The sequence below is a fragment of the Daktulosphaira vitifoliae genome, unplaced genomic scaffold (genome assembly GCF_025091365.1).
Source record: "Daktulosphaira vitifoliae isolate Bord-2020 unplaced genomic scaffold, ASM2509136v1 Scaffold_2, whole genome shotgun sequence".
Taxonomy (NCBI): Eukaryota; Metazoa; Arthropoda; class Insecta; order Hemiptera; family Phylloxeridae; genus Daktulosphaira; species Daktulosphaira vitifoliae.
The window spans coordinates 8,748,627-8,772,672 of record NW_026099573.1 but is presented as its reverse complement, the minus strand read 5'-3'; the positions used below and the strand labels follow the sequence as shown (position 1 = coordinate 8,772,672).

Here is a 24,046-nt window from a genome sequence, read left to right as displayed (position 1 = left end):
GTTGGTATGTCATAGACTCATGTCATAAGATTAGATTTAAATTTAATAATGTATTATACAATGTATTCCGCACAGTGGAATTTTTTTTTAATTTTTGAGGGTAATATATTAAACTAGTTGTGATCATTTGAAAAATCGTTAAAAATAATTGATCAAGTGTGAGCTGAGAAAAATAAAATAACTGACACAAAAATAAAATCATACAGTTTAATCATTTTAATAAGAAATTCTTTCTCACAGATGAGACTACAGTGATGGAGTTTTTGTTATACATTAAAGTTATTCAATATAAATCAAAAGAATTTTGATTTTTTTTCTAACTCAAAAAGAACTAAGAGAAAATTGCAAAAGAAAATCATTTTAACAAGCAGAATTTAAGCCTCGTACTTTAAATGTGAAATATTATAGTGTTACCAACGCGACAACCACAAATCGCGTTTATCGATAGATAAAAAGAACAATTTAAACTAGTTCAAAATTTCGTTTTTCTCGATTTAAAAGAAGCAAAAATTTAAAATAAATATAGCTTTATATTCAATTCCAGTTAGATTCATATAATATATGTGAAAATTAGTAGTGTCCCCTTATAAGGTATTTTAAAATAGAAAATTTAACTAGTTTAATATTGTTTAAAAACTAATAACGTTGTAAAATTGAAAAAAAAGTTTGGAGGGGGGAAACGTAGACCCAACCTTTTTTATGATTTAAATAAACTTACACAAATTATAAAATATTTCTTTTTAAAGCTTATAAGCTTAAAGTCAAAATAAATATTTTTGAATAAAAAATTAAGATTAAGATTAGTCACTTTTTACCTCTATCTTAATACGCCAATACAGTTTACACTAATTTCTTAAATATACTTTTACATAAGTTTTTGTACAACAATTTATTACAATTTTTTTAAATATTTCAACTTAAAAACAAAATCGTAATTTTTTCTTTAACTTTGATGTCAGTTTTCACCACCAAATTAAGTCCACAAGTCAATTTTTTTTTCCAAATTAAAGTATATTTTATAAGCTTTAATTTAAAGATATATACAAAAGTGTCAATATTTTCGGAACAATTTCAAGTTAAAAAACTTTTTATATCCATGTTTAAAATTTTGACACTCATGTATAAAGGAAAAGTGGTCCGATTTAAAAAGAATGTATGTGCAATGAAAGGAGTATTTAAAAAGTATTTCTCATAGAAAAATTTTAATGATCTATACATTTTTCAAAAATTTACAGCAATTTAAAGTTGAATATATAAAATCGAAATTTTAACACATAAATATTATGTTTTTAACTACGGCGGCCATTTGCACGTTGAAGATAAGTCGTCGGGATAATTTTTTTTTACCTTATAGTATTTAATATAAGTTTTAATAATGCTCCTATGTTACGTGTAATTGGGCCTTTTAATAAAAAAAGTAGTCGAGCCTTTGATCCGAATCCGGTGCTCCTTAAGAATTTTAACGGGGCAATTTCAAGAACCAATAATAATAATTTTCTTAATGGTTTTTTAATTAATATAGAGCTACTAAACTTATGTATTAACGGGCATATAAATTATGGCGACAAAGTCTTAAATACCTCTCTGCACTTAACATTATCATTATAAACCAACTTTAAAATAAAGATATATTTTTTAATTAATTTACTTTTATGATAATATTAATAGTTTTTAGTATAATGTTTGACAATAATCACTGAAATGACTATAATATTAGATGATATTAGTCAAACTGCAATAGATCGTGAGTATCATTGTGTTTTATGATAATAAATAGGTCATAATGACGTGTACTGCGACAAAAAATACCGAAGAATCGTCAACGAACGTCCTGACTTGACTTGAGTAATGCTCAATCAATTTTTGTCTCTCTCGCGGTGCTCACAGTTGTTATTTGGAGCCTTCTTTAAGTATTATAATTTACATGGTTAACATGTCCTCATTAATACTTACGTTTCATTGTCAACGTTCTAATATTTTTTAATTCAATTAACTCAACATCAAAATTCGTGAGTAAAAAATAATTAAAACATTATTTTTTAATTTTCTAACTTATAAAAAAACATTGATGTTTTTATTTTATGTTGAAAAACGGTATCTTCAAAATGTGGAAATAATAATGCTCAGTTGAATTTTTTCAATATTATTTAATTATATATAAATACTCAAAATGACTTAGAATTATTATTAGTTATCAGTAATTAGATTAAAAATATTTCATATTTAAAATATCTCTCCTTAATTTGGGTGTAATTAAAAAAAATATTTTAAAGACACTCTTATAGTTTTCTACACAAATACGAAAACGATCCTTTGAATTAAATACTTTTTTTTTTTGCTAATCACGACATAATATTTAAAAGACTTCCTATAAAAATATTGATAAAAAAGATATCAAAATAAAATTACATCGGTTTTGGATACTAATCTTCAGTACAAATAGAGCCAACCCCTATAATCTTTTATTGAGAGGGAAATTTTATACACAAAAATGTTGAGTTAAATATTACTCATTCCAAAAGTGTAATGAGCAATAAAAGAACTATTTTTCAAATATATCATTTTTTATTAATTCGATAAGTTTTTAAAGTTGTTATTCCTAAAGACTTCTCCGTATTAAGGATCCTAAGTAGTGAAGAGAGGAGAAAATTGCTATTCTTGGATTAAAAAAATATTATAATGGTTTCAAACTTTATTTTTAGAAGTATTTTGAAATATAACATAATATAACCAAAACATGAAAAAATGTTCGTGGATAATTTAAATAATATTTGTTTTTAATTGTACTTATACTTTCTTACAAAAACGTTATTATGTTGATATTTTACGATATAAAGTTTTAAATAATAAGGTTTAAACATGAGCGTGGATAAATGAATAAAAACATTTTTATCGCAATAGCTAAAGATAAACATCACGCATAAAAATGATTTGAGATTATAAGTCTTATTGAAATAAAGAGAGTATTAGTAGGATTTTCGACATGAAATTTTTATGTATAAAATAATTTGCTCGTGATTCAATTTAAGATTAAAAGTTTTAACTTACCCCACCCTCCATTATAGGGATACTAAGTTACCCTAGCATCTTTCCCTTTAATTATAACTTTACCCCTCAACAAACTCATATTTTATTAAAAATTCAAAAAAATAAAAAGTGATTCTTTGATTTATTTAATAACGTAACACTCTTCAAATAAATATTACATAAAATTTATAAATTACATACGACCCACCCAGTTATGTAGTGATTATTTTGACTGACTAATTCGCTCAATATCTATTAAGCCATCTAATTTGTATTAAAAATTAACTGGCTTAATGCAATAAGTTTTCAGTTTAAATATAAATGTTTTTATAGAATTGGTTATTGTAATTTTAATGAAGTATACGAAATACCGATGGAATTATGCACATCATTGAATATAATCAACTTTAGCGTTTATAAACTTTCTCACATGTTTTTCAGTAAAATTAATTTTTTGAATTCGTTAACTGAATAATGTCATAAAGGTTCATATATATATATACATAATATATATACTCTATTCAAGTATAAAAAAATTTTTGCTTGGAATTAAAAAAGCTACAATATTTAGCTAGATAATTTTGTTCGTTTTCATATTTAAAAGTAGATAACTAATACGAACGAAATGCTTACTACAAAACATTAAAAATATGACGTTTTACGCATATGAACAACTTGCGTGATTTAAGTTTTTATTCGTCTGCAATATGTAAGTTTACTTTTTATTAAAAAAAAAAAAAACTCCTTTAACTGTTATTAAAAAAATGAAATTACAAAATCAGAAAATAATACAATACGTTTTTACTTTTTTAATAATAATGACAAAATTACACTTTAAAAAGTAAAAATCATATAATAAAATGATAAGGTAAGATGGGGTAAATATATTATTTTGGTCCAAATACTATTAGATATATGGATTATAATTTCGTTATCATTATAATTATTATACTTAACATTACTCTGAACCATTTTAGTATATGGAAAAAGTATAATAACATAATATTGTTCACTGGTTTTATTAAAAATGTTTGGTTATTTTATCTACATGTATAAAATGACATAATATTGAGAAATTTTATATTTCAACGAATTTTTTTCAAAAAAGAACCATTATTATATATTTTTTTACGATATTGATTATATTAATTAGTTAAATGGGTATTATTTTGATGTCACATTTTCCTCGCAAAATTGTTATAATGGGAAAATGAGTCATATAATTAAAATACTACTATGAGTAATAAAAAAACTGAATACCAATATTATTAAAAAAAATCTTTTTACTAAATGTTATACCTATACAATTAACTTTCAAGCATATTTTTTGTAACAAAATATGAACAGATTTTGACCCAAGAGAGAAAATAGTAACTATAACAATAGCAAATATCTAAAACGTAAGTATACATATAATGAATCTAAAATACACTTTTTTTTGATAATTATTTTACCCTAACCTTAACAAAAAATGCTATATAAATACAAATTTTTATTGGCATGGTCATATACATCCTCAACTACACTTAAAAATTAATTAAAAAACCCTTGTGTAGTTTTTAACCTGTTAGTTTTGTTAGTTATTATAAATATTCTAAAAATAACAATATTTCATTATCAGGATAGTAAATTTTAATAGTCGACGCACTCATTGAAATCCTTTAGCTCTTGAAATTTTCAAAGACTTCATCAAGTGTCTATTCGTCAAATAAAACACGATTTAATACATAACATTTTGTAATGTAATAAAATATTAAGTAACAAATAATGGGTTATTTAAACAGACCATTATTATCTATGAACTTTTTTTAAACATTTTATACATTTTAATTTTCATTAAATAATTTCCAGTTTTAAATTGGATTTTATTTTAACTGTGAAATTTCTTTATTTAAATATTATGTTTTTCGTCTTACTTAAATAATTGAACCACTACTATAATAATTGAATAGTGAATTATTAAATTGACATATTTTTGGTCAATCTACGTTTTTTAGTTATTTTCCTTTTTTACTTTGAAATATTACTGTTTATTTTAAAATATAGCATAGTAATGAAAAGCTTAACAGCTACAATTTTTTTTTATTATATGTAAAAAAAAGGATGTCTTGTATTGTATACCTAGTTTAAAATAACAAGTCAATTTTAACAGAAAGGATTTTTTTTTTTTTTAAATATGTGAACATACATATAACACCATTAAAATCTTAAATTTATTTTTTCTCTTCTAAAGAATTTAAAAAAATGATATGTCAACTTTTGGAAAAACCGAAAAATTATTAATCTTGAATTTTATATTAGTTGAAAAATTATAGTTTTCGTATCTCCTAAAAAGTTTTAAAAATATGCATAAGTTCCTCTTATAAGATGACTTTTCATTATCGTTTGAATAATTTCACACATATATTTTAAATCAATATTTTTTAATAAGGCAATTATTTTTGTTAACGATATAATTTCGTTAAATTATATTTTAGTTTTATGTCACTTAAACCTAAGTATTAATCATCAAAAATGCTGTGAAAATATCGTTGACCTAATTACAATAGCCTTTGTTTTTCTTATTCTAAGGATTACTCATAATATTATAATATACTATGTGTTTTTATAAGTACATTAGTAAATATCATCATCTACCTATTGTTATAACAACAAACGCTCTTTTTTCATTAAACTATAAATTTGTCATTATTATGTACTGTTATTCTTTCAGTAGGCTTATTATATCATATACATAATAATGTTCACCGTATGGATTTGAACCACTGATAATACTAGAGAACAACATCACACAATAGATTTTGAATTTCAAGTATTAGCCATGCGGACAAGTTCAAGTTTAATCTTTTTAGTACACGCAGATATTTATAAAACCCTTTTATGTCATCATTTTAATACTATGAGACATAATTACAATATATATATATATATATATATAATGTAGAAGTATAGATAATGATGCACAAAAGAATCTTTAGGCGTGAATGAAAAGTTGTCTGAATAAGAACTGAAGAGAGATTTTCGCTACGGTGACAACTTTTTTCTTGTTCATAAGCACTCTTGAAACATTCTAGGTACTTCTCAAACAGTCGAGTTGCCAATCTCTGATGTGAATAACGTACAAGATTGGTGAACTTTGTATATTAATGCAATATTATAATATATATATATATATATATATTTGTTCCCCAAAGAACAGCTAAGTTTATCTTGAACGTATTCCTTTTTTCAGAAATAATTGTAATTGCAGTCTGATATTCTAAAAAAGAATACAAAATAATTACATTCTAGTATTGAGAAAATTTAGCTTTTTATGTGATTAGATTCATTTAAGTTTTACACAAAAATGATAACGATATTACAGTTTTAAAAATAAACGAAGTTTTAATAGGAAAATATTTTAAAATTATAATAAAATAAGATAAAACAAGGAAGGTGCGATAATTAAAATAACCTAAATAAAATTTGTATAGAGATATGATTTATAAACGGCAATTTTGATAGGCAAATTTACTACTTCAATGTTAAAGAAATATATATTTGCCTAACTCAATATTTTACATAATATAATTAGATAGATAAATAAAATGTACTAACTATACTTTAATTTTCAATTTATATAAGATGAAATTTTGCGTACTTTTTAACAATATATATTTTTTTTCTAGATATGAGAAGTAGTTGATAAGATGAATGGTAAAGAAGTATACCTATGCATATCTATTATACGTTTAATATTTTTTCTAAATTTTCTCAAGTAAGTCAAATAAATAAAATTCAAATTAAACTTTCAGATAATTTATTCATCTTCTATTTTACTATAAGTGAAAATTTTGATATAAACTTGATAATTATGTTATAACTGATATCAAAAAAAATATATAAATCAATTATTATTATTACTATAAAAAATTTAAAAAATTAAAAATTTGTTGAGAATAAATTTAGCGAAATTTGAAACTGAGCTCCTTGTTTCAATATTTGTTTATAAATAGTTTTTTGTGATTATTATTAAAATTTCAGCTCTAAACTTGGCAAAACAAGTTGTTTAGAATTTAGAGACATTTTACCTGAAGATGTTAGACTGTACGACAAGATGAGACCACCAAAAAAAGATGGAATGGCAACTAAAGTTCATTTTCATGTTACGGTGATGGGTTTGGACTCCATTGATGAAAATGCTATGGTATAAAATTTAATTTATTAGATAATCATGTATTCTAAACAATTTATATGTTTCGGTTAATAATATTTTTAAATTTCTTAAAAGACCTATGCCGCTGATATATTTTTTGCTCAAACATGGAAAGATCACAGACTTCGACTTCCAGAAAATATGACTTCTGAATATAGGTAAATAATTTCTATTTTTACTAGTAATGGGAAATATCGAATAGTAACTATCGAACTATTATTATTCAAGCTATTTAATAGTTTTTTAAATATTTGATGGTTTATGCTAAAAATTAACTAATCGGTTGTATCAAAAAAAAATTCTAATACTATTCGAGTTTAAAATATTCGAAAATGTCCATCATTAATTTTTAATATTTATAATTACTAAATTTAAAGTTACGAAGTATAGTTTGATAAGAAAACTAAAAGAAAAGTGTATTTTTATTTTAATTAAAGACTACTAGAAGTTGATTGGTTAAAAAATATTTGGAGACCTGATTCTTTTTTCAAAAATGCAAAAGCCGTGACTTTCCAAACTATGACTATACCTAATCACTATATGTGGCTCTACAAAGACAAAACCATACTTTATATGGTCAAGTAGGTTGATTAGTAAAAATTATTAGCTAACTTAATAAGTTTCACTTACTCTTCATAAATTTTTTTGTAGATTAACTTTAACGTTATCATGCGCTATGAATTTCATGATCTATCCTCACGACACTCAAGAATGTAAATTGCAAATGGAAAGCTGTAAGATTTAATAAATTAAAACAGTTTAAATTAATTAGTATAATAATCAAATTGAAATAACTCCCTTCTTTCTTTAGTATCTCATACTACAGACGACATGATATTTCAGTGGGACCCACAAATACCTTTGGTCGTAGCTGAAAATATTGAACTTCCTCAGTTGCAATTAGTTAAAAATCAAACAGCAGATTGTACTCAAGTCTACTCTACAGGTCAGCTTAATTTATCCAATAAAATATAATTAAAAATAAATTATTGCTAAATATACAAGTCCTTGTTTTTTGTATAAAAATATCGACGAGTTAGTTAAAATACTTAAATACTTATTTATAGGACAAGGAATTATATGCATTTATAAATTTATTAAGTTATTCTGAACACATCATCGTCAGTACAAATTTTTATTAATTGACGTGAAAACTTAGTTATGTGTAGTTACTGAAGTTATAATTTATGGGAGAGCGGTTAGGATGGTTTTATCCCCTAAAACGAAAAATATTTGTATGCTTCTATATAATCCTATAACAAAGTTGCACAAACTTAAAACTTTTCAAAGTGGCTCAAACAAAATTTATAAATGCATATAATTTCTAGCCCTACTCATTTCTATAACAGAATAAATTGTATTGGTTTTATAGTTTGGATTAAATATATTATTAAAAGAATATGTATTACTTTAAGGTAATTTTACGTGTCTGGAGGTGGTTTTTGTATTAAAAAGAAGATTGGGATATTACTTATTTCACACATATATACCTACATGTTTAATCGTAATTATGTCGGTAGGTGTGCTATCATATGTCAATAATATGGAATATAGATTATTTATAGTTACAAACTTTTGAACATTTAATTTTATTGACCTTTTTCAGTGGGTTTCATTTTGGATTAAACCAGAGGCAGCTCCGGCTAGAGTTACATTGGGCGTTACGTCACTATTGACTCTATCTACCCAACATGCTAAATCTCAAGCTTCTCTACCTCCAGTTTCTTATTTAAAAGCCGTTGACACGTTTATGTCAGCATGTACAGTGTAAGAAGAAATTAAAAGCCGTTAATAGTCTTAATAAAATAATTATTAAACTTTTTTTATAATCCTATAAAACTACAATGACAAGTATTTTTGTTGTAACTACAGATTTGTGTTCATGGCACTTATGGAATATTGCCTTGTAAATATCGTGCTTGGCGATGCTGATATTGCACCAACGTTTTCGAAAAAAACCTTTGATTTCAGCTTCAGAGTATGTATCTTATCGCCATTTTTAAAATTATGTAATTACGCTAGAAACTAAAGTAGAGCCTAAGGAATTTTTATTTGAATTGGTATTTTTAAAATAATTTAAATTTATACTGGAAATGGAATCTTAATATTTATAAAGCGTGTATCGATTCAAATCTTAGCCTAAAAATTGAAAATTTGTTTCAAGTTATTGCTTAATAGATTTAAGTAGAGTAATGTTTATCAATAAAAACTTATCATTAATATATGTTATGAGATATTTATATTTTTTGTTTTTGCAAAAACCCGACACATTACATTACATAAAATATGTGAAGCACTTATTATTTGGTAATCTAATAATGAATATTTATTTTTAGAGTAGCATAAAACCCATCGACGGTCATTCGATTCCACCACCGCCTCGTCCTCCACCACAGGCCACAGCCGCTGCTGCAGCCGCTTCAACGGCAATTGCTCAAAGGAACCGCACAAGAGCATTAAAAATCGATCGATTTTCAAGAATTTTCTTTCCTTTATTGTTTGCTGTACTTAATATGACTTATTGGATTGTATTCGCTCGATTTTTATAAAAAAATTTTCGCTCCGTACTTAAAAATAACATTGGGGTTACAAAGTATTCATAAGTTTGGAATCCATGAACCAGATTCATGTATTTAAAACTTCCTAAACATAATTAGATTGCAAGTAAAATATTTTCAAAATAGGGGAAGGAAGATACAAACACTTTAGACCTATCTTTTACCTAAGCATCTGAACTATATTATGATAGAGTTAATAAAATAATCATTATTTGTCTATTTTTCAACCAAAATNATTCATGTATTTAAAACTTCCTAAACATAATTAGATTGCAAGTAAAATATTTTCAAAATAGGGGAAGGAAGATACAAACACTTAAGGTGTAATTTTAAGGTGTAATTTTTTAATTATATACAACATTAAGTTGAAATAAACTTAATAGCATCCAAAAAACCAATAATAAAACGTATAATATACAGAGTGATCGAAATCTGGTAAGACACTCATTTTCTCAGAAAATATTGAGATTTTAAATTTTATTATAGAGAAAAAATATCAAGTTCAAAAAACTCTACAATAATATGTAGTCAAATCATTATTTTTACGTCCCTTCAAGGATAAAATCCCTTATTTATAATTTTCTTAAATGGGAACCCTTATTTTTAACTTTATAATATGATAGAAAAAAAAATTACAGACAATTTTGTTCTTATAATTTTTTTTATCCGATTAACCGTTCGTCCGTTACAGCTTGTTAAAGTTAAGTGATTTTAGGCCAAATTTCTATTGTCATTTTGCTGTATTAAATACAGAAGTCATTATTTTTATTTGCAGTTGCATAAACCAAATTTTATTGATCAAATTATGACAGGTAAATTAGTAATAAAAATTTACTACTCACTAAATGAGTGATAACAATAATAGATTCAAACCGGGTTTTCGGTGTATTATTAATAGCTAAGTCTATGGTTTTGTAAGACTAAAGGATCTAAAAAAATACCGGTTGCACAGCCACCGATATTATGAAACGTAATAAATGACAAAATTTTTTCTGGTAGTCAAAATTTTTAAACAATTATAAAATGTATACGGTTGTTCGGATAAAAAAAATTATAAGAACAAAATTGTTTGTAATTTTTTTTTTCTATCATATTATTAAATCAAAAATAGTGGTTCCCATTTAAAAAAATTATAAATAAACATTTTTATTCCTGAAGGGATAAAAAAAAAATTTATTTAACTTCATATTATTGTAGAGTTTTATAAACTTAATAATTTTTCTTTTTACAAAAATTTAAAATTCTTAATAGTTTCTGAGAAAATAAGTGTCTTACCAGATTTCGATCACTCTGTTTATATTAAAAAATTTTTTTAGCTTCGTTTGAATTTTTAAATTATAATAGTACCAACCCAATGGCAATTACAGATGAAAATTAATAATAGTGTATGTACTCTTTGAACTGCGTTGTTTATTAAAAATTAATAAGGTATTACAAGAATATATTTTCCAAAAATAATTTTGCGCTTTTCACTTATATTATTTTGGATGATCATCTGTTTCAAACTATTCTACCCACATAAACAGAAACCCTTAAGAGTGATTAAAATTAACAAAATACATATCAAAATACTCAACAAAACAAAAACTAAAATATTTTATATTTCATGTAGTTTTTAGTGGAAATTTATATCATTTTTTAAGATTTTTAATTAAAAGGTACAAATTTCCAATAAAATTTGTCTATAATTATTTATTAGAAAATATTTTCAATAATTTAAATAGTTGAGTTTATACATTTTTTCAATAATTTATCAAAGAAATTTATCACTCATTTTGAAATGGAATTTAAAATAATATTTTATAATTAATTATTAATAAAGTTGCTGTATTTACTCATTTTTTAGCTATCTAATATGTAAATTCATGTTTAACTTTTGCATTGCACTAAATTAAAAAAATTGGTTTCAATTAGTTACTTGATTTTAAAAATGGGTAAAGAAATACATTTTGTACGTCATAAGTCATATTTTATTTATACAATGATATTTTCATAAACATTAATTTATAAAAAATAAATTTATTTTTAAAATCTATTGTAAATATCATGTTTATTGCGGGAAAAAATTATTTTTATGAGGAGAAGATTATAGGGGTAACTTTTGAAATTTAAATGAGAACTTATAATTATTTTCAATATTAAATGGACAATAGTCTGAATAAAATGTTGACTAGTTGATAACTATTTTTATGTTTTTACTTTTCAAGATACTGACATTTGAAAATTAAAAAAATGTAAGATAGTGTACAGCGATTCTCTACTTTTACATAACACACAGATAAGAATTTTTTTATGTTGCGCGTCCCGTTCGCTTATAACTAAAAATTATAAAATAATAGTACAATATTAATTATCGAATTACCAATATTTTATTTAGACAATTCTTCATATAATAGTAAAAAATAATACCAAGTTCTCATTTAACATTTCGAAATTTACCCCTAAAATCTAGAAATAATTTTATTTTACAATAAACTTTATATTTATAATGGTTTTTAAAAAGAACTTAAGTTTTAATCTATAAATTTTTATGAAAAAAATTATTATTTAACGAAAAATAGGACGTAGTATACTTTATAAATTACAATGTATATATAGAGCGTTCAGTAAGTAAGGAAACGGGTTTCTATTGTACTCATTGTTTGTAACAATTGACCTGTTTCCTTACTTACTGGACACTCTGTATATACTTATGCACGTGTTTTAAAAATTATTAATAATTTGACGTACATATGACGTATTAAAGCATGTATGACAATGATATTTAAATTTTAAAAACAATTCTTGTAAAGTTAGATATTACCTAAGTATTTTTAAGTAAAATTTAATTTTGTAAATTACTAAAAAATTAAGAACAGTTGGTCGGGTATCTGTATGCCTCCAAATGACCTAATTGATTATTACCACTCAGTACCATTTTCAACACGAAAATATTCTTAAAGATCGGGAAAATTAGTAAGTGAAATAATTTACGAAATGTTTTTTTTTAATTAATTACTATCTTATTCCATTCTACTTATAGATTTTAAAATTGTAACATAGATTGGATAATAAAGTTCAAGTAAAGCAACTTTTTTTATTATTTTAAATGGTTAAAAAACATATGAGATGGTGCTATATTTAAAACCCAATAAACTTTTCTTACTTGATTTTATTATTGATTTGAATTAACATATAGCAAATATAACTTGTATAACATCTAATTATACACGTAAAAATGATCCTCATCATTAAATAAAGTTAAAATAGATTCTGACACACAGTGAGTTTATTCAGTATGTTATTTAAAAACAAATTTTATTTAGTTATTTGGCAAAGTTCAGTAAAATTAATATTAAAAATTCTGTTTACTCTGTAAGACATATAAGTCGTCAAATTGTAAAGATATGAATGTAAAATTACTTTTAATTTTTCTTTTTTTGACTAATATTTTAATTAATAATATTAATAAATAGAGCTAAAAAGTACATGTAATTTTAGAATAATTATTTTGAAAATACGTTCTGTAGCAATTCAATAATAAGAATGTAATTTTATCTTTTTATTATAATTTCTATACTCAGTAAAAAATGGAACTAGTATTCTAAAACTTATTTTAGAGATACTAACATAATATAGTGTTATTATAATTATAACAGTGGCGTATTTATAGGAGAGAAATAGGTACGTGCTCCCTTCCATATACTTTTCTATACTGATATAAAAATGTTTGTTGACTTTTTATTTTTTGCTCATAATTAGCTCAAAATGAATAAAAATATGTTCATGGTATCTTGTCAATTGAAAAATGTTATTTATGCCTCCTCCCCATTATGAACTAAATATGCCTTGAAACATTTAATTTACTACAGTTTTTGTGGTTAAAATAATTTTTAAGTTAATAAATAAGCTTTTGAGATATATTATATGTATAATAGAACAAAGCTAATAATAACAACTATTATTGTACATTTTAGTAAAATATTTATAAAATAATCAGTAGAAATAAAACTGTATGGTGTAAATTTTGTTTTTTTTTTTTATCTGTCGCTAGGAGTTTGTTTCTTGTAATTATGCTACAAATATTTTAAATGATTAAATCAGCATTTATTGCATGTTCAAATTTACTTAATGATAAGAAAACTTAAGTATAAAAATTTAATTTTAACGGCAAAAAATTGTGTTATTTAAATATTTTAACTCTAATTACGCAAAATTTGTATTATGGGGAAAGATCTCATTCCAAAAGAGGACAATACTAGTGAAATTCTTCGTTCCGAACTATTGAAAAGTTCATTCGAATATAAAAGGCATGAACTTCGAAAAAATGTCGTACCGTCAACATATAAAAACAATAAACAGTAAGATTACAATTAGTGTAGAAGAGTATACTAAACTACAACAAGTGTTCAGTAAGTAAGGAAACAGGTCAATTGTTACAAATAATGACGATAATAAAAACCTGATTCTTTATTTTCTGAACACTCAATATAATAATATTTACAAAATAACATAAAGAATATAATATTTCTTAAACTTTAAACGCCAATTGAGAACCATCAAGTTCTTTAGAATGAAATATGGAACAAATGCACTTTACTTACCCTCGCGAATTTAAGTTTCATTTTTCAAAACGTGTGTTTTCTTGATTGTTCTAAATTGGCGTTCAAATTTTAAGAGAAGTTAAATTCTTCTGTATTTAGTATCAATTTTTCAATTTAATATTTTAGTTGAATTAATTTTCATATAGAACTGCTATTAAATACTTAGAAATAGAAAAAGCCAACTTAGTGATAGACCTAAATGTAGCTTTACAAAAATCAAAACTCAAACAAGATAAGAAGCACCGAAAAACGATAACAAATTTACAAAATAGTTTGATTCAAGAAATGGACCGACTTAAAAATCTTAGAAAAGAGAACATTGAATTAACTGATGAAATTCAAAGAGTTCAAAAAAGGGAATTTGATGACTGGTTAAAGAACGAATTTAAAGCAAGAAAAAATGCTGATAAATCAACAAAACAAAGGCATATTTATGGAGATATAATGGAACAGTTTGCTAGAGTTAGTATTAAAATTTTATATTGTGTTCAGTTAAGTAAAGAAACAAGTTTATATTGTTTTCATTGTATATAACAATTTACCTGTTTCCCACTGACCCACTCTATATAGAAAATAAAATTGCACATAATCGTTATCAACCAAGATGAAACCCATGCTGCTCAAATATTAAAATGCTATTTACAGGTCTCTCAATAGAGTTATACTCTAATGACTCAAAAATTTTGGCCCTGTGACATATAGTTGAGATTGGCCTATAGTTTGTAACATCAGCCAAGTCACCAGAATTAAATTTAGGAGTTATCGAACAACTTTCCAAACATTAGAAAAAACTCCATCAATCACAGATTTACATAAACCAGCCAAAGGGGTAACATGAAACGCACCTTATCTTATATAGAAAGTATTCAGAGAGACTACGAGAACCAATTGCTTTAACGTAGGCTAGTCTAACTAAACTCACAGGGGGGAGGTCATGATAATGTTATCACCGATTTTCAAAAATTTTTATGAATTTAATCTACATTGAATATATAATTTCACTTACTTTTAATTTTTTGATAATGCCCCCCTAATCGGGGAGAAATAACTTTGAAAATTTATCTACCTTAAATGACCCTTTTTATGGTTCTGCAATCGCTACAACCTATTGGTCAGTTGGTAATGCGTGTGCCTCGTTCACTAAATGCACGAGGTTAAATTCGACCGGGGTGGGTTAATTTTGTGCACTTTTTTAAAAGTATTTTACAATATCAATGATTTTCTCTATTAAAATTCGAAATTCACGCTCTAAAAAAATAATTCTCAATGATTACAACTCTGCTTATATATTTTTTTGCTGACGCGTTATAAACTAACTATTAGGTTGCTGCGATTACCAGACGATAAAAAGGACCATTTAACGTAATTCAAATTTTTAAATTCATTTTTCCCGTTTATAGAGGGCATTAGCAAAAAATTCAAAATAAGTACAACTATATTATATACTACAGTGACGAGCAAAAGTGAACACTAATAAGAAAATTTTGAGAAATAAGGTTATAAAAAAACAACACATGTATAATTATATTAATCAAAGAAATAAATGTATTTGAATAACAAAATGAAAGTTTATTAGCTGAAAAAATACAAACAATAAGTAGCGAGTTTCTAGAAAATGAATTTTTAAAAGTACTCACTTTTGCACCAGTAAATATTATAAATATATTCTAGCGTTAATATTTTGTCCACAAGCCTTTAGCTTTTATCACTGCTTCCATCCTTCGTGGCATGCTGTTGACCAATGACTTGCAGTAGTCCACATCAATTTTTGTCCATTCTTCTCTAATTCTTTCCCACAAATTGTCGAGTGAAGACCGTGGTACTCACTGTATAATTTTTTTTTTAAATATGCCCAAAAATTTTCTATTGGGTTCAGGTCGAGACTTTGAGCTGGCCAGTCCATAGTTTTAAATTTTTGATTGGCAAGCCATTGTTTAAGGGATTTCGCTGTATGCTTGGGGTCATTATCCTGTTGGAAAATGACTTCATTGTTTGGTATTGGCATTTTTGCGACCACACCTTGCAAATTTCTTGATAGAATGTTTTTATACATATATTGATCCATAGTACAAACAATTTATTGAATGGGTCCGGGTCTATGTGCAGTAAAACAGCCCCATAGCATGACAGATCCTCCACCATGCTTGACCGTCTGCTTGATATGGGATGGTTTAAGGCTCTCGCCAGTTCTTTTCCAGAACCAGGACATTCCGTCAGAGCAGTATTTATTAATTTTGGTTTCATCCGACCATATCACTCTCCTCCAGTCTTTTTCTGTTCAGTGTTTATGATCTTTAGCAAACTTTAACCTAGCCTTCATATTTTTTTTGGAAATTGCGGGTTTTCTCTTTTTTTTGGCACACACAAAATTTTGTTCCTTGAGAATTCTCAAAGCTGTCCACCTGCTTACTTTTTTCCCCGTGTATTGTTGTAATAGATTGGCCGCCATTGAAGATGAAGATGCTTCTCCCGTTTGTAAAAAGTGAGCAAGTCTTCATCTATCTTGTGAGGTAGTACACTTAGGTCTTCCTTTTAGTCGAGGTAAAGCGTTAGGACAACCTTTATTTTTTATTTATTGCACTGTCGTTTGGCTGACGCCACACTGTCGAGCCACTTCTCTGGTTGATTGACCCGATTTTAGTATTGAAACCATTTGTGCCGTTCTTTGAGGAGTAATTTTCATGTTGGTTCCTTTCACTACGAAAGACTGATTAAAATAGAAATAGAGTATTCTTTTTGTAATAGAAAGAAATGTAAACAAATCAAGAGTGAAAAAACTTTTTTCTCCAGACGTCCTAAAAATAGCAAGTCAAAGACACGCACTACGATTTACGTTGTATTAATAACAGGTGCAAAAGTGAGTATTTTTAAATGAACAAACTCTCAGGCCTTTTATCTTTTTCGTGACTATGTTTTGTGCATAAACTTTTGTTTTAACCACTGGAATATGGATTCAAAAATGTATTAAATTAAATTAATATTTAGTTTTGAAAATGCTAATTTTCCAAAAATTTTGGTAGTTGTGTTCACTTTTGCTCGTCACTGTATATACAACTATATATTAGAGTAAATTAGATTCATATAACGTTTTTAAAAATTGGTGATCCGATCACCGTGACCTCCCCTTGTCAGTTCAACCTCTTTGAATGGACTATAGAAGGAAGATTAAAGTAAAGCTTACTAGCAGGGATGGAACTATTATCACAAGTTATATTGGATAACTAAGTCCATAATGGAATTATTATGGATCAGCACAAGCTGAAAGAAATTAAGAAAAGCAAAGCACTTAGGAACGCAGTGACTTGGCTGACATTAGAAGTGGAATATATATGTCTATGTTCATAATTTGTCCACGCGACATCTAAATGATTAAAGTTACACACATAATAAACACATTGTTTTTATAGATTTTGATTATTAATATTTCAATTTCATCAGTAAATAATTCATAAGAAAGTTGTAACAATCAATTAAGTTTACATAAAAAACAAAAAATTGGTCATGCTGTACCCAAAATTTACTATGTTTATTTTATGTGAAGATAACTTATAACTAGTTAGTTTTATTTAATCAATTCAAATCTACCCCACCTTCAAATGTGTCCCAGTCTACCGCACTTGTTAAACGAAAAGTATCGTAAAATTAATTTTTGAGTAACGTTTATTATTTAAAAATGTTTGAAAATCACAGTAGTGGTGATAGTTATAACTATACATTTTTAATAAAATTTATATTTTGCACAAGAATAAAAATAATCTACTGTATTGATTAAAATTAATTAAAAAATCACTATATTCAGAAAGTTAGAAGATACAATACTGGTTTAAAAAAACAAGAAGCTTTCAGAGAAGAATTCGAATCGTTAATGAAAACTATTTCGCAAAAAAAACAAGTGTATAATAAACTAATGCGTCGAATATGTAAAGAAAAACAAGTTTTCAGAGACGTTGGCGATCACGCTTTAAGAGCTTTTAAAGACAGGTAAATATACTATTACAAAGAGAATTGGTGCCGACCATTGGCGCTTTTTTGGTCAACTTTGTTGAATACGAATAAGACATCTCCCTAGATTTTTTTTATTAATTTCATAATTAAATTTTATTTATCAAAAACTATTTGTTTGCAATTGTTCTAGACAAAACGCAGCTGATCGATTACAAAAGTATCAGGACACTACAGCGAAGCAAGAAGCAAAACGTGAAGAAAAAATCTTACTAGCAAAAAATCATTTTCAAAATGAAATTCAGTTAACTAGTTTTATACTTCAAAAATGTAATTGTATACATTGGAACAAATAATGTTTTATATGAATCATTCATAATATGTGGTGAGATGTCTGTTGCCCATTATCCATTTTATGGCTAAAATAACACATAAAATGAATTTTATAATAAAAAATACGCTTAACTCTCTTGTAACATTATAATAATAACAAATTTAATTCCTAATTTTATCATTTTAGCAAAACATATTAAATCAGTGGATTGTCAGTTAGAAGCTAACCATGGCGAAATTGATGAGAAAACTAGAAAAATCAATGATAGTAATTCAATGTGTCTCGAATACTTGTCTAACCTCGGTGGCGATAAAGATCTTAAGAATGTAACAGAACAAATAAAAAAGATGACAATGAACAAAGACAGTTTGTTTCAAATAACGGTCTTTTTCGTCACTCAAGTAGGTATAGCATATATACTATACTAGTATACAAATAACAGACAATTTTATAAAAGACATTGCTCTAATTTAATGGAATTATTATCGCATTAACATAGATAGACTTTAGGAGGAATTTTAGCTTTCTCTTAATGCAAGTTGTCTCTTCAATTAATTAATGAAATGACATTTCACAAAAACGAGGAAGTTAAAGACAGGGTCGGACAACGGGACAATTCAAACAATAGTTTTTTACAAATGTAGATAAAAGCAAAAATAAAAAATATATTTTTTTTTTTAAATAAAAGAATTCTGAAAAAGTTTTCTATCGCACCTCGCAAAAATCAAAAGTTATAATCAGTGCTCACCAATTGTACAGTCTAAATTTACCCATATATCTTACGTTAATAATGATTAAATAATTTAAGGAAAATTAATAAGAATTCGATTTTATGTATAATATTTAATTAATCAAACAAATCCTTGTTATGAAAATATGATTAACTCTTTTCAAGTACATACTTACTCAACAAATTATGATAATATTTGTTTTTAACTTCACTGAATATATTGTTTTATTAAATCTAGTTTTAGGAAGTTAGCACATTATTCAAATAACTCATTATAAATATTGAAAATACCGAAGAAATTATATTTAATTAACTTTTGTTTATTACATTAGATTGCATATTTGGAAAATAAGATAAATAGGCGTCGACATTTGGCGAAGGAAAGCAAACATGAAACTGAAGAATTAGAGAAAAAAAACGATAAGCAGTTGGAAGAATGGATAAAAACTGTACGATGTAATGGGAGACGATTAGAGACTATTGAAGAATCTGTAAGAAAATGGGCGAACTCATATCGTTACGTTTGCAGTAGAATCGATCAAATGTGTAAAACGCTCAATATAAATAGAACGCGTTTGGATCATCTTTTAGGGCCCAACGACCGGGTATGCGAGGCTAATATATCGGTATTCTTTGAGGAAATGGAAAAAGCTTGTAATCAAGTGCTTTACATAGTTAACTGTGCAGAAACTAATTGCGTATCAGAAAAGTATGAAGAATCACTGTCATCCGATGATGATTCAATATATGGTCTCATTTCCAAAGACCAAGATGGAGTCGAAATTAAAAAGGGACGAACAATTGTTATGGAAGATCCAAGCTCAGTACCATTACGAGACAAATGCTTAAATCCTGGTTACATACCGACACCTTGCCCAATGTAACTATATTTACATCATTTTAGCAATATTTTAGCTTCGATGCGAAGCTGAGAAGGTATTGGTTTTACTAAGATGTGTTTTTTTTTTTTGTGTCTGTTACCACTTTTTCTCAGCTCTCACCGAACCGATTTCTTTCAATGATACGTCAAAAGATCACAAATCGTATCTAGTCGAAGACATTACCCTTAAAAATTGAAAAAAATTCCCTCGTTCCCCGTAAATGGGGGAAACCTCTAAAAAAATTACGAATTTAAAAATCGCTTATTTTCGAAATTTTTTCAATTTTTTTTACTAAAAAGTGCCATAACTTTTTCTAAAATGAACATATCAATATAATTCTTTTTTATATAGATGTGTAATATCATTACCTTTCGTTTGGTATATTTTTTTCATAAATTTAACCCTTAACCTGCCCACAAGGGGGGATTTAAAATGACAACTTTTTCAAAAAAAATTAACTTTTTCAACTTAACTTTTAGAAATGTTCCGGAAGGTCTGACACTTTTATATATATCTTAAATTAAAGCTAATGTAATATACTTTATTATGAAAAAAAAAAATTTCGGACTTTATCTTATCTTCATGGTGAAAATGGCTACCGAATGCTATTTTTGTGTGAAAATTTTCGATTTTGTATTTTCCATTTTTAACTTTATTATGCTATAACTTTTTGAAAAATGTATGAATCATTACAATTTTTTTATGAGAAGTAGTATTTATATAGATCTTTCATTCGACATACTGTTTTTTTAAATCGGACCATTTCCCTAAATACAGGGGGGATTCAAAACATAAAAATGCATATAGAAAGTAGAACTTTTTCAACGTAACTTTTGAAAGTGTTCCGGAAGGTCTGACACTTTTATATATATCTTAAATTAAAGCTAATGTAATATACTTTATAATGGTAAAAAAAAATTTCGGACTTTATTTTATCTTCATGGTGAAAACAGACATTAAACTTAATAAAAAAAATACGATTTTTGTAAAAAAATTCTTTTTTATATTTTTAACTTTATAATGCTATAACTTCTCGAAAGATGTATGGATCAATATAATTCTTTTTTTTGTAGATGCATGATGTCTTTACCTATCATTTGGTATATTTTTTTTATAAATCTGACTTTTTACCTGCCTACAGGGGGGGATTCAAAATGACAACTTTTTCACAAAAAATTGACTTTTTCAACTTAAATTTTGAAAGTGTTCCGGAAAGTCTGACACTTTTATATATATCTTAAATTAAAGCTAATGTAATATACTTTATCATGGAAAAAAAAAATTTCGGACTTTATTTTATCTTCAAGGTGAAAATGGCTACCAAATGCTATTATTGTGTGAAAATTCTCAATTTTATTTTTTACATTTTTAACTTTATAATGCTATAACTTATTGAAAAGTGTATTGATCAATATAATTTTTTTATGTGAAATACTATTTTTTAATAATCCCTTTTTCATTCGACATACTTTATTTTAATCAGGATATTAATAAGGAACTAGCAGTTTATGAACCTTTTGGAATAATCCACCAATTTTTTAAAATTAAACACTATCTAAAGATTTGCATCGAAGCGTTCTTTTTTGATAGTGATTTTAATCACTGTCAGATATCATTATACTTGATCCAACTATGCCACGTCACCACTGTGCCGCCACCCCACTGTGCTGGGTTTTTTTTTATTACTATCAAGCAAAACTTAATACGTTTTGCTTAATTGTAATAAGTTAATATATGAGGTTGAAACTGAAAGTTATAAAATCTATTTGATATTTCTAAACAATTTTTGCATTCTTAATCTGCATTAAAAGTATATTTTTTTTTAATAATATAATAAAATAGAACAATTTTTTTGATTTTAATAGATTTTATTTTTACAAGTTTGATGGTTTGATTAAAATTTTAGGACATATATTGATAGTAAATACAGGTCATACAGGTGTTTATGCATAATACATGCTCCTACATACCTACTTTATGTATTATAATATATATATCCTAAAATTGTTATCTACCTACCAAAATTGTTTGTAAGAAAAATACTAAAAAAAGACACTATTTTAAAATTAAAAAAAAAGATTCATTTTTATTTTTTTCTTACTAGAGAAAAATGATAAAAATATGCTATTAATGTAGTTTAATTATACGAAAATGGTTTAAAAAAATTTAAATTATAGCAAGATGATCATTGGATTAAAAGTTTTATAAAAATAGTCAGTTAGATTTGGTTTAAACTGTATAATCAATAGACTATACATTTTTTAATGATCTCAACATTTTTTTCATGGGAGTTTTGATTCCTAACCACGCCTAAACAAGATCTTGTATCAAGCTTATATAGTATTAAAAAGAAAGCTAAATAATTTATATTATATTATAATAGTAATTATCAAGTAATCATTTTTCAAATTCATACTTAAAATATTAAATTAATATTTTATCATTAGTTGTATGGAAAATCGTTTTATGGATGACGACGATTACACGTTATTGCGTAATAATGAAATGGAATTTATGAAGGTTAAAAATACTTCGATAAAACAACCTTTAGGCATTTGTTGTCCACAACTGATTAAATATAGAGATTTTGACAATATAGATGCTGAAATATCTGCCACCATGCACGAAAGAGTTGATTGTGTTTTTTCAACGTCTCAACAATTATCTGCCAAACGAATTCGAACATAAATGATTATCAATGGTAGTTACAAGAAAATCAATCAATACGTTTTAATAAATTAAATATACAATTGATATAGATTGTCAATAATTTTTTAAATAAAAATTTCCAATTACTTATAAAAATTGATTAAGCTATACACATATATTAAATATGTCAAGTACAAAGATGAACAAGTTAATGTAAATAAACAACTCAAGTTAAGTTAAGTAGGAACAATATCATTACTTTAACAGTTAAAAGTTAACTAATTATAAATTTAACAAAATAAATTGTTAAAATAAAAGTTGAACATTTTTTTAAACTTAACTCGATTTAAAAAAAAGGATTAATCATTTTAGTCCTAGATTTTTATTTTTGGACAAAAACTTTTTATTGTTCGGTAATGCTGGAAAAGGTTGAGAATCGATTTTAAACTTTTTAACGGAATAGGAAGTCAAATAATATTGTGCTAACAAAAATATTTTTTATTTTTTTATAGCCTAACATGGTATTGTACATTTTGGTGTTGGTTGCACTGTTTTATTTTTAAAATTTTTATAAAAATTAAAAGCAAAAATCAGTTAGTGATGTTCATAAAGATATTATTATTAGCTTCAATGCGAAGCTGAGAAGGTATTAATTTTACTATAATGTGTTTTTTTTTTTTGTGTCTGTTACCTCTTTTTTTCAGCTCTCACCGAACAGGTTTCTTTCAACGATAAGACAAAAGATCACAAATTGTGTATCTAGTCGAAGACAATACGCTCAAAAATTGAAAAAAATTCCCTCGTTCACCGTAAATGGGGGCATTTCCAAAAAAATTACAAATTTAAGAATCACTTTTTTTCGAAACTTTTTCAATTTTTTTTACTTAAAACTACCATAACTTTTTCAAAAATGAACAAATCAATATAATTTTTTTTATAGATGCATGATGTCTTTACCTTTCATTTGGTATATTTGTTTTATAAATCTAACCCTTTACCTGCCCACAGGGAGGTAAATAACGCTTAATTAAACTAGTTAAGTTAAGATGTTAATTAGAAAAATAATAAGTTAAGATGAAAGTTCAAAAAAATTAATTTTTTAACTAATTAATGCCAATCTTTTGTTAAACACTAGCTAATTAGGGAG

General features: G+C 25.7%; 2 protein-coding genes across 4 annotated transcripts; both read left to right on the top strand.

The window, feature by feature from the left end:
- Positions 1-1,846: 1,846 nt before the first annotated feature.
- Positions 1,847-10,017, top strand: LOC126898455 (glycine receptor subunit alpha-3). Of its 3 annotated transcripts, none has more exons than XM_050672489.1 (11): positions 1,847-2,009; positions 6,696-6,784; positions 7,051-7,213; positions 7,298-7,380; positions 7,660-7,803; positions 7,874-7,956; positions 8,034-8,168; positions 8,638-8,738; positions 8,829-8,989; positions 9,095-9,200; positions 9,564-10,017. In XM_050672489.1, exons 2-11 carry the CDS (start codon positions 6,717-6,719, stop codon positions 9,732-9,734), a joined length of 1,215 nt encoding a protein of 404 aa, XP_050528446.1. In that variant the 5' UTR covers positions 1,847-2,009; positions 6,696-6,716; the 3' UTR covers positions 9,735-10,017. The 3 variants fall into 3 exon arrangements, with proteins under 3 accessions (XP_050528446.1, XP_050528448.1, XP_050528445.1); XM_050672491.1 differs by having other exon boundaries at positions 1,850-2,009; positions 6,696-6,723; positions 9,559-10,017; XM_050672488.1 differs by having other exon boundaries at positions 1,850-2,009; positions 9,559-10,017.
- A 4,142-nt stretch (positions 10,018-14,159) lies between these two features.
- On the top strand, positions 14,160-23,121 carry LOC126898452 (uncharacterized). The gene is made up of 6 exons (XM_050672477.1): positions 14,160-14,825; positions 18,163-18,344; positions 18,499-18,635; positions 18,826-19,040; positions 19,702-20,249; positions 22,698-23,121. The coding sequence occupies exons 1-6, from the start codon at positions 14,649-14,651 to the stop codon at positions 22,936-22,938; spliced, it is 1,500 nt and encodes a 499-aa protein (XP_050528434.1). The 5' UTR covers positions 14,160-14,648; the 3' UTR covers positions 22,939-23,121.
- Positions 23,122-24,046: the final 925 nt, after the last annotated feature.